This window comes from Malus sylvestris, chromosome 11 (genome assembly GCF_916048215.2).
Source record: "Malus sylvestris chromosome 11, drMalSylv7.2, whole genome shotgun sequence".
NCBI lineage: Eukaryota > Viridiplantae > Streptophyta > Magnoliopsida > Rosales > Rosaceae > Malus > Malus sylvestris.
In genome coordinates this window covers 1,748,010-1,760,059 of record NC_062270.1, presented here as the reverse complement: position 1 = coordinate 1,760,059, position 12,050 = coordinate 1,748,010, and the positions used below count along the sequence as shown (strand labels likewise).

Sequence of the window (12,050 nt, the reverse complement as noted above, 5' to 3'; positions counted from 1 at the left end):
ATGGAAGAAAGACAAGGGAGTGCCACTCATATTGGGCCGACCATCCATGGCCACTGCCCGAACACTTATTGATGTGGAAGCAAGTACATTGACCTTAAGAGTGCAAGGAAATTCAGTTGTGCTCAAACTCTTTGAAGCTGTCAAGTGTCCTCTCAAATCAGAGAAGTGTTTTCATATTGATATCTTGGATGGGATTGTGCATGCAAACTTTGCCTCACGATCATCCAATGATGAACCATTAAATTGCCTCATTAACCAAAGATGCTAATTCACATACGAAAGAAAATGCGGTGAACCTCATTGTTGTAGTAGATAGTACACCAGTTCAGAATTCAAAGTGGTGACATGTGTATGAAAGCCTTGGAGGGCCTAAGCAACCTCTTCTTCCTTCAAGCGAGCGAACTCCCAAGTTAGAGCTCAAGCCTTTGCCAATCCACCTTGGGTATGCTTATCTAAGAGAGAAGCAGAAGCTACATCCAAATGAAAACGAAGAAATAAGGAATGATGCATAGGAGAATGTAGAAATTTATAAGGATAAAGCCAAGAAGTTTCATGATGCTCACATCTGTCGAAAAGAATTTCATCCCGAATAGAAAGTTTTGCGCTTTAACTCAAGGGTGAAGCTGTTCCCAAGAAAGCTCAAATCACGTTGGAAAGGCCCATAACTTGTCGTACTGGTCCATCCTTAGGGAGCTGTGGATATTCAAAATATGCACACCGGTTTTGTTTTCAAAGTTCAGGGACACCGCTTAAAGTTGTTCAATGAGTCCCCTTATGATCTTGCTACAGATTCCATCACTTTGATGGATGTTAGTTGAGATGAATTGCCAACAGGATGTTTAGCTCTACATATTAATTAAAACACTTCTTGGGAGGCAACCAAAGCTTTCTATCTTTTCTTTTCAAGTTTGAAGATTTCTGTATTTTGAGTGTTTAATTCTTTCTTTTGATCTTGTGTTGTAGATAGTTCTTTTGACGTTTCCAGAAAAACTTTCTGGAAGTTTCTTGGGAAAAGGTACATCTCTCTCGTGCATAAATTTCATCAGTCTTTTCCTTTTCATTCTTTTCTCTATATCCTTCTTTTAAAGCTGAACATTACAGAAACAGTTCTAAATATGTTTGGAGTGCAAAAACCAAAGCAAATTGCTGACTTATACTTCTCCTTTATTTTGAATTGACCAAAAGGTTTTGGGAGCAGAGGTAATTAATTTTCCTAGAAGAAGAAGCTGATGAACAAAGAAGCAAGAGAGGAGATTTTTCCAGGTCCACAAGAAGAATAATATTCCTCACATATTTTCCTATATATCTTTTAAAAATACATCCATTTTTGTTTCTACTCAAGTAGAAAATATTTTCTTTTGCACCTAAGATACATTTAATTTATTCTTTTTTCTTTCTTTTTTGTTTGGTTGTTGGGAGAGTAATGTTTCTTGAATTTTTCTGCATACCCTTTCATTAATGGACGGAGCTAGAAACTTTCGATAATAAGGACAATTCGAATGATTAAATTCAATTAAACATTTGATTTTGATATATATACTTTATCGTGAACAATATGTCACAATTTTGAATTTTTTGCATCAGCACGTATAACATAAACACATTCCTTTTCGTCCTCCCTTATAACATCACACTTTAAATAAGCAGTATATTAAATCATTTCATCCTGGAACTTTAAAAATATTGTTTCTGTGTATAAACCATGCATATGCTTTTCAACTGGAAATAATGGCTTCAAATCATGTTACAAAATCCCATAAAGAGTTGCGTTTTGAAACATATTTCTTGAAGAAAGTATCCCCACTTTCAACTCTGTAACTACTCCTGCAGAAATATATGCATGCAAAATGCGGAACCTTATTGCTTTCGGAGTTGTATCTTAGGTGCAGCCATTCGTGATTCTCCAATGCACTATGTTGCAATAATGCATGCTTCCATCTTTCTTCACATTTTTCAGTAGTCTCGAACTCGTAGACACGAGCTTCAAAATGTGGCAGATAAGCGGAAAACATTGGGCCAAATATAGTTGTCAAGGTCCTCTTTTTCTCTAGAGGCGTGTATTTGGTATGACCCAAAACGGACAAAGGATGGAGAAACCCTGCAAACAATTGCACCAGGCTCCTCTTTTGGACTGCCAGTGCAAATAAGGACATGAGGAATTTCTTTTAACAAGAGAACATGAGGAACATGTATTCCTAAAATTTATTCCTTTTTGAGCAAGATATTGATATTTTAGCATAAGATCAAAGCAAGTAGGCTAATAATATCAAAGAACAAAGAGAAATTCTTTTAACAAGAGAACATGAGGAACATATATTCCTAAAATTTATTCCTTTTCGAGCAAGATATTGATATTTTAGCATAAGATCAAAGCAAGTAGGCTAATAATATCAAAGAACAAAGAGAAATTATCTCAATAGGGAAAGATCAAAGCAAGTAGGCTAATAATATCAAAGAACAAAGAGAAATTATCTCAATAGGGAAAGATCAAAGCAAGTAGGCTAATAATATCAAAGAACAAAGAGAAATTATCTCAATAGGGAACAAAATCGTGTATGGTTCTCACAGTAAAACATGATTAGGTATAAAAATACTCATTGCATAGAAATCTAATTAACACACTCATAGAACATGTCGCGCGTGACAAATTTTCCTGTGGTCACAAGACAGAGAGCTCGAGTTGTTGGAATTCCCAGATTATGCATTGCTTCACTCCAGAGGAATTCCTGGATGCTACTACGAAGCACAGCAAGGCCATCTGCAAACCGACTGTAAGGAGTCTTTCCAGCACCTTTAAGCTGAAGTTCCCACCTTTCTGACTTAGAATTAAGAACCTCCCCAAGAGTAATAGCCCACCCATCTCCCAACTGACCAGCCCACATGCCGAATTGATGTCCACCATAGCATTGAGCATAAGGGAACCTGCATAAAATAAAGCATCCATCCAGGCTGCATGAAAAAATACAAGAAGCCCAAATTCGAGTCTCATAACATAATATTCATAGAAGCACTTACGATCCCACTGAATGAGACGCCCAGAGAATATAAGCAGAAAATCTGGCCTTTCAAATCTGTAACTCCAAACAAGGTGGCAAATTAGTCCCATGAAACATGGCATACCACACATGCAAGACATACGTACTCATGCATCATTCATCAAAGTGAAGTATGGTATATCAGTCAATGGTTCAAGGTACAGTAAGTAAACCAAAGCAATCATCCGAGATACAAGATGAAAAACACATGTAGATAGCAAGCAATAGCCTCAGCAAAATATCAGAACTCGAAGAAAAGGAAATTTCAATCAATAACAGAAATCTTGAGAAAACATGTGGAAATTTGGTGACTCCATATGTACAAATATCTGGGGGACTAATTTAGCATATTTCCACATACGAGTTATAATAGTGTCATGTTATTTACAAACTGATCTAATTTCCTAAAGTGCCAACCACAAGGTTCTTGTGCAGAGGTAAAAACAGATCCACATTCGACATCGAAGGACCATCAAAATCATTACCCATAATATATGCTGTCAAACACATTTTTTTTTTGTTCTTTCTGATTCTACTAAACTCACTCTTAAGATGAAGTTTATTTTCTCATCCATGTTCACAAAAAGCATTAACACTTGATGTTCCCTGGAGCACAAGAAACACGAATACTCACTCTTTAGGAGGATCTATCCATCTTTGGCACAATTCCATCAAAGCAAGAGATCTATCACAATCAACCCTATCAATGACACAATTCCATTGCCAAATCAAGCGAGCTCGATAAGAAGGATCTATCCGTCTTTCACGATTCTAATTACAACATAACACCCCCTCAGCTAGTAAAAATCAACTGGAGCTCAAAGCAAGAAATCAAATCACAATCAAACCTATCAATGGCACAGTTCCATAGCCAATTTAAGCTAACCCAACTAACAACACTCGGACTGTAAGCCACTCAGCAATTTCTTGATTAGTAAGTATAAATTTCTAAGCAGTTATGAATATATTTAACAACTTTTCTGATTTGGGCCCGAAACAACAGCGCAAAAGTGAAAGCCTTTAACTGGTACACAAACACACACCCCACATATGTTTCATTTTCTTGTTTGGTTTTCCTCCACTTTCTCAGCAACCAAACAGAACCCAATTCACAACACACAAATCGTAAGTCACTTGGCGATTTCTCGATTGAGTAACTACAATGTTCAAAGAATTTATGGTTAAATTTAACAACTTTTCCGAGTTGGCACAATTCAAAAACGCAAGTGGAAGCCTTGAGCTAGTAGCAAACACGTGACACACCCCACATGTACGATAAACTTTCCTTTTTCCTCCACTTTCTCAGCAACCAAACAGAAAATAACCCAATTCCTAATACACATAAAAAATCAAAGCTAATCTCTCGTGGAATGGTATCAGTCCGGGGATCGCCAGGTAGCTCTCCGGTAAACAAGTTGTCCCAATTTAGATCTTCGAGCTTCAACCTAACCCTCTGAGTGTTACTTACACCATCTTCTCATCGCCGGCCAAGCTCTGATTCTGCAAATCGTGCGTCACGGAGTCGACCGACGCGGCGCTGGCCTCCGGCGGGGGTGAGTCCATGGGAGCTTGCTGTTGGCTGCGGCCGGAGCTGAGGTTGCATGCGAGGAGGGGCAGCCTGGGAATTCCAAAGTGGTTGGAGGGGTAAAATGGGAATTTGGAAGGGCGACGGCGGAAGTTGAGGCCCTTGAGGGCGGTAGAGAGAGAGAGAGGCGTGGGAGGGGAAGGGAGGAGAGTGAGGAGGAGGCTTTAGAGGAGAAATGCGATAGGATTTACATTTTCTTCTGTCGGGATTTTTTGTCTATCTAAATAAAATTTGAGTAAAATTGATATATAACCATTGTTCTAAAAAATTTCGACTAGCGCTACACAGTTCATGTGTAGGCGTTAATTGGTCACCATTTGATTAATATATAGGCATGTAAAATTAAGAAAGAGAGTTTAGATCTGTTTAGACTCTGTCTAAACTTTCTTAAGTCGCGACTCTTATTTTGACAGAAAATAGATAACTTTCATTTTGCATTTTATTTTTATAATAAATTATAAAAGACTTGTTGAATATTTAGATCAACACTCATTATATGTTTGTTTCACATGTTTTCAATGTGTTATAATACTTTATAATCTTTATGTCATTCTGTTTTACAATTTATGTATCAAATACAATTATGTATTTTTTTAATATAAATAGATATTTATTTATATATTATATAATAAATTTAATTAAAAAAACGTCTAGGCTGCCCCGCCTAAACTCTTAAACGTTATATCTTTGCTCACTGCCTGACTAGCGCTTAACGCCTTTTAAAACTTGGAATATAACTACAATTTTGTGAGCCAATTTTATAAATAATCCACTTTATTTGTTACGATTGAAATAGGTCCGATGAGTCCCACATCTTTATTTCTATACCAAATTTATCACACAAGTATTTAATCTCTTGATTTCAAGATTATTTTTCTTTTTCTTTTCTGAAACATTTAAAGAATAAAATAATCCTAAACCATAGGATTGCGGGTAAAAATTTAATCTCCTAAATCATTGCAACGTTGATGGATTCGCAGTGGCCTTAGAAGCAAAAAATTCCGAGGCTCCCATCGTCTGTATGTATACAAGGATTGATATTTCAAGTTAATTGGGGCTATTCATCTCCTATTTCTTTTTCTTTTTCATATTTTCCCTCTTGATTCCTAATTATTTATTGTCTCAATGGATTAAAGTTTCCTACATATAGGAATACTAGAGAAATGCTAAGCGGATTTTCTGAAAGTGGGATTTTTCATGTATTCTCTGTCACTTCATAGTTTAACGTCAATTATAGTAACAACATTATAAAACACTATGCAAAAAAATAAAAATAAATAAATAACAGAAAGTCTATGGAAAGTCTCATTGTTGAGAAAGTCTCTTTAACATTTCTCGGCATAGTAATCTGATTAGTGCATTGTTTGCGTGGAAATTTGCATATGCATTTCCATGCCGTTTGAATAAAGCATCTTACCCAACTAAAAAGAAAACAAAATGCTCCATTGGTTTCCCTTGCTCATGACTTAATTAAACCACTGAGAATCAACTTAGATAAGTGGCCATGTGTCCATCTGCAAAATTATTGTGGCTTTGCTTTTAAAGTCAAGAAAAAGACTTACATTTTTTAGGGCCCTTGTGTTCAGGCGGCTGAGGCTCTAGCCATTCTTCGTGGTTGTGAGTTGGGTCACTCTTTGAGTCTCACTCGTGTGGTTATTGAATCTGATTCCTTGCAGTCTATTTCGTGTTTATAGGGTAGCATCACAAATGACAGTGGGAGGCGTTTCCAATCTTATCCAAGTGCAGGCAAGTTGGTAATTCTTTCCATGACTGTTGCTGGTCTTGGACTCCAAGATCAGCCAATATGGCGGCCGATAGGTTGGCGTCGCACAGGTGTGTGGAGATGTGTGATTTTATTTGGGTTGACCGACCCCCATCTTCACTTGTTGATGTACTTAATAAAGATGGACTACCTTGCCCACATTAGTTTTATTCGGTTGTGCAAGGGGTGACACTCCTGCTTCCTGGTAGTGTCGAGTTTTCTTCCCCTTGCACTTCCGGCTTTGTTTTTTGGTTGTTTGCCTCATTGTGGGCTTTCGGTGTATGCTTTGGCATCTTTGCCCTGGCTATAAATTCCAGTTTACCAAAAAAAAAAAAAAAAAGACTTACATATAATTGTGAAAAAAATCAACATGGTATGCCATCTAAGTACTAGTACTACCGCATTTAACAGTAATTGCTATCAACTTAGATAAGTGGCCATGTGTCCATCTGCAAAATCTTTTTAAGTCAAGAAAAAGACTTGCATATAATTGTGAAAAAAATCAACATGGTATGCCATCTAAGTACTAGTACTACTGCATTTAACATTAATTGCTTTTTGTTTAGGTAAATAAATTCATTGAAAAATCAAAAGTGCACAATTACGAATGCTGAATGAAATAATTGTTGATATGATTTTACAATTAATTTTAATCTGAATCGACTCCAGTTGAAATGGTTGTTGTCATCTGATAGTTAAATTTTCTAGGTTCTCTTCTTAATTTGGAAAACTTTTTTCCTACTTGTTTTATAATCATTTCAATTTTCAAAAATGTTAAATAAAAAAGGCAAGTAAAAAAAAACTAATTTTGGAAGGAAATTGACAATCGCACACAAATTTAGCTATTTACACACTCCTACTTAATTATAGTCGTGGATTCTATTTGGTTTATTCAATTTAATATCTAGAAATAGTCACTTAGTAATATGGTCTAGTAGTAGCAATAATGTGATTCAAATTCTTCTTTGGTAAGAATAGAACCTAAAATGTCTCACTTACAACTGAAGAGAAATATCACTAAACCGTAGTACTAAGTGACAATTCACCTCCCATTTTGAAAACTCAAAAAAACTATCAATTTTTATTTTTGGAAAACTAAAAATAGTTACCAAATATATATTAAGTTTCATTTTTTAATAAAAGTGAAAATTGAAACTGAAAACGAAATTATCATTTAGTGGCTCCTATTTTCGTTATTCACGAATTTCCTTAACTTGATTGCATCTAAAAACCTGTCTAGTGATTACAAGTATTGTGGGACTCATTGTCAAAGTATGTAAAACCTTCTTTTTTACCAAAAAAAAAAAAGTATGTAAACCTTCAAACGTGAACTATTTTCACTCACTACTACTGATATTTCAGTCTATATATTGTGTACATGAAAGCAAAGATTTCAAATTTCAAATATTGTGGACAAATATCTAAAACCCACCTACCTTTTTAAACCTACTTTTTTAGTGAGAACTACAACGATACGAAGGGACATGTGAATTAATATAAATTGAAAGACAAGGCTCACTATCTCTTAGCATAAGATTTGAAAACCCTAGTTGAAGCATGTCTCACCGGTGTGGCTTTTATGCTACGCATTATTCAATAGTATGGGAGTTTTAATTGTTATATTTGATTTTTGCAACTATTTACATTTTTATTTTCAACCTCAACCAACCATGTCTCACATCAAAAACCTAGAAAACCTTGGTTCATTAGTAGTGGGTCACTAGATTGTCTCTTCCTTAATTGGGACAATAAATTTGTTAAAAAACTAAAGTTTCAAGTTAACCCAACTATATATTGGTTTGTACATGTGGTCAATGTCAATGTTCAACTAGTAGTGAGCTAATAAACCATCTCTAAAACCTCAATTGAAGCATGCTCCGCATCAAAAAGTTAAAAACCTCGATTGGGGCACTATATTGTCTTTACCCAAATTGGAACAATGAATTTAAAACGCTGAAGTCACGGGTTGGCCCAACTATTGGTTTGCACATGTGACCAGTATTTTGTTTGATTAGTAGTAAGCTGATGAACCATCTATAACTTTCATGCCCTGTTTCTAAAGTCATCAAAGTCGGAAAGGAATAATCCAAAAACCTTGTATGGGCCTCTTGTGAAACTGATGCTTTGAAGTCTATCTACATTTTCTACACTTATTTCTCTAGTATATGTAATGGATCTTAGCGACGACTAACTTCTTTGGCATTATTCCTGACCAGATTCCAGCCTCACCAACTTGGAGAGACGATTTAGACGTCTCAGGCAATCATCTATCCGACAGAATCCTAGCGTCACTATCGGAGTCTTCGTCCAAGACCTCAATGCACTGCCGTTGAGGGCAACCCGAGACTTCGCCTCAATGCACTGCTATTGAGGGCAACCCGATACTTCGCAGGTCCCCACTTTCGAATTAGTGCAAGTAATAATACAACTAAGAATATGGAAGATGTATGTGAAAATTGTAAATGTTAAGACTGAATCTCACATTAAGTAATTAGGAAAACTAATGAAAATGGCTTGAAAACTTTGAGTTTTAATGATAAGGACAAAATAAAGGATAAAGTGAATAGTATCAGGATTGACTTTTTAGTGTAAAAATGTGGTTTTTCGTTAAAGTGAACAGTACCGGGTGCTTTTCGTTAAAGTTCCCGTAGTAATGTAGGTTACTCCTCGTATTGTCAATTGGTTGTATAGTGAAACATCAACTATTTTCAATAAATTTACCAGTCTTTGCACCCAGAAGGTGTTGCGCCACTTTAACAAAGAAATAGCGAAGCCTTCGAGTACTCCTATGGTTGTTCAATCGCTAGATGCAAAACGAGATCCTTCCTTTCCAAATGAGGATGAAGTTCCTTATCTAAGTGCGATAGGCGCTTTATTGTACTTAGCTCAATGCACTAGACTCGACATCTCTTTCGTTGTTAATCTTTTGGCAAGATACAATAATTCACCAACATGCAGACATTGGACTGGTGTTAAAGACATCTTTCGTTACCTTAAGAGTACTACGGATTTGGGTTTGCTATATCCCTACGGATCCTCGAGTGATGCCGCACCCCATTATCTCGAGTCAATTCTCACCTTGTTGGTTATGTCGACGTATGATACTTATCTGATCCGCACAAGTTCTCAAAAGGGTTATGTCATTACTGTTGGACGCACCGCAATCTCTTGGAGGTCAACTAAACATACCTTAGCAGCCACTTTGTCTAACCATGCTGAAATTCTTGCCTTACATGAAGCAACTTGGGAATTCTTTTGGCTGAGAGCAATTGTGGGCCATATTTGAAGCTCTTACGATCTTTACCTCGTCATAGACGTCCCAGCGACGATCTATGAAGACAACGTAGCATGTATCGAACAGCTCAAGAAGGGTTACATCAAAGGAGACAACACCAAGCACATTGTGCCAAAGTTTTTCTTCTCACATCAACAATAAGAGCATCATAAGATTGAAGTCATGCAAATCCATTCATTTGACTTTGCATTACTCACGCATTTTTCCTTGGATTGTGGATTTTGTCCCTACTCGGGTTTTTACCATAGCCTTAGGGTTTTTTTGTGTAAGACTTACTTCCTTATGCAAGTTCCTACCTTATTTGAGAATAGCGTGTTCCCAGAATCAGTGCCGACGAGTCGACTTCCTCAACTCTACATGATGCCAAATCTACTTAAGTATTTACACACTCAAGGGGGAGTGTTATAAACTTCTTATTTAAGTGTGATTTTGTAAATATTAGATTAGATTTGATTCTAGTTATTCTTTCCTATTATGACTTGTATTCCTTGGAGGAGAATGATTTCTTTTCTTCTCTCTCTTATTACTATAAAAAAAGGCACTGCGTAGGGGGAATAACATATTCTCTACACAACCTTACAAACACATCTCTCTCTATATTTTCTCTGTGCCGTCAACCCTCTCTCCCTGTCAGTTAAATATAGGCCACAACATATTACATATATTAAAAACAATATTTTAAAATCATAATATAACAAAGTACTTATGTTCATCAATTTCATTCACCATATATAATAATTATAACACAAACATAATCAATTAAATTGTTATAATTCAGGGTTTGAAAATAAACATACCCCTAAAATGAGGGGAACAAAGAAATGAAAAAAAAGTTTTGCTACATCCTAGCAAAATGTATAGCTGTTTTGATAAAGTTGTATAGTTGTTTTGACCTTAGAGTAATGGATTTGGATCCCATCCAGATTCAAATTGTGGGGATCCTACAGATCCTCACATCTTTGTCATTTATAATATATCGTGCAGTAAAAAAATTATTTAAATTTTATCATTTAAAATTAAATACAAATAGTACCTAATGAAAATTAGGTGCACAATATACGAGGAACAGTTAGGATGTGAGGATTCCTAAGATCCCCGTAAAGAGGATCTAGGAAGGATCTTCATCCTAGAGTAATTGTTTTGCATGGGTCCCACTAATAAAACTAATAAAAAATTAAAAGTTGGAAATTAAAAAGAATAATGCTAAAGAGACCAAATTTTTAAATCAAATATGCAAACCAAAAGCAAATTTCTCCAAAGAACCAAAAGCAAATAGGATAATGGCTCTCTCTTCCCCGTCTTCTTCTCCAAAGAACCAAAAGCAAATTTCTCTCTTTCCTCTACTATCCCATTTCTGATTAAACTCCCTATCTGAAAAATGCATATCCGATTAGAAGATGACTTACTTTTTCCTGACGGCTAGCCTGAAAAAGACTAGCGGATCTGAATCTACCTCCCTGTGTGAAGATCTATGACTTTTGAAAGAGCCTAGCGGATATGAATTTGCCTCCTAGCCTGAAATAGCCTAACAAAATTCCGTTGACCGTGTCCGTGGCATGTACAAAGGTGTCTTGACCGTGTCCAAATCGTTAACTGTGTCCAACCTATATTGGGGGCGTGTCCGACACTCCGACACACCTAGACAACAAGAATCTCGATGGGTTTAGAAAAAGGAAAACTAATGAAAATGGCTTGAAAACTTTGAGTTTTAACGATAAAGACAAAATAAAGTTTGTATATAGTACTATTTACATACAAATGATAATACTTGATGTGTACATACTATTTGCATACAAAAGATTTGATAGATAGCCTTATTAAAAATCGTACAAAATCTATAAACAATCAGATTGAGAGGCATAACCGCATCTTGACTTTGAACTCTCTTGCATATTTTACAAAAATTAAAGACTAAATTAAATATAAAAAAATCCAACAAAATTTAATCACAAATTTCATCTGGGTAATTATCAAAATCGAAAAAAAAAGAAGAAGATTAAAAGGGTCAAAGGAAAGAATTAGGAGAAGAGTTAAATACTAATAAATCATAGAAATTTGTGATTAATGACTAAGAGTTAAATACTAAAAAAAAATTGAACAAAATTTAATCACAAATTTCATCTGGGTAATCTCCTACTTCGTAAATTTGTAAGGCCTAATGACTATGAGTTAATTTGGAGATTTGATATAACATCTCAAAAATTGAATGAATAATTCAAATAAAATGAAATCAAATTAAAAGAACCCATAACTTCAGAATTTTTTTCCTAAACCCTGAAAATTTGAACGAAGAATTCTACAAAAAAAAAAAAAAAGTAACCCAATCTGATAAAGACGTGAGTAAATGCATTTCATAAAGATGAATTCATAAGC

At 35.5% G+C, this 12,050-nt stretch overlaps 2 protein-coding genes across 5 annotated transcripts in view; one reads left to right on the top strand and one right to left on the bottom strand.

Moving 5' to 3' along the window:
- Positions 1 to 12,050, top strand: part of LOC126589255 (protein EMSY-LIKE 3-like) — a 60,426-nt gene that overhangs the window by 11,811 nt on the left and 36,565 nt on the right. The window lies entirely within an intron of this gene.
- LOC126589263 (uncharacterized) lies at positions 2,511 to 4,913 on the bottom strand. Its single transcript, XM_050254518.1, has 3 exons — positions 3,670 to 4,913; positions 3,016 to 3,071; positions 2,511 to 2,922 (listed from the first exon to the last, which is right to left on the bottom strand). Exons 1-3 carry the CDS (start codon positions 3,705 to 3,707, stop codon positions 2,660 to 2,662), a joined length of 357 nt encoding a protein of 118 aa, XP_050110475.1. The 5' UTR covers positions 3,708 to 4,913; the 3' UTR covers positions 2,511 to 2,659.

Coding starts and splice junctions, on each gene's coding strand:
- LOC126589263 (XM_050254518.1), bottom strand. CDS start 3,707: ATGGAATTGTGCCAAAGATGGATAGATCCTCCTAAAGA. Junction 3,072..3,669: donor TGGATAGATCCTCCTAAAGA/GTGAGTATTCGT, acceptor TTGGAGTTACAG/ATTTGAAAGGCCAGATTTTC. Junction 2,923..3,015: donor GCGTCTCATTCAGTGGGATC/GTAAGTGCTTCT, acceptor TATTTTATGCAG/GTTCCCTTATGCTCAATGCT.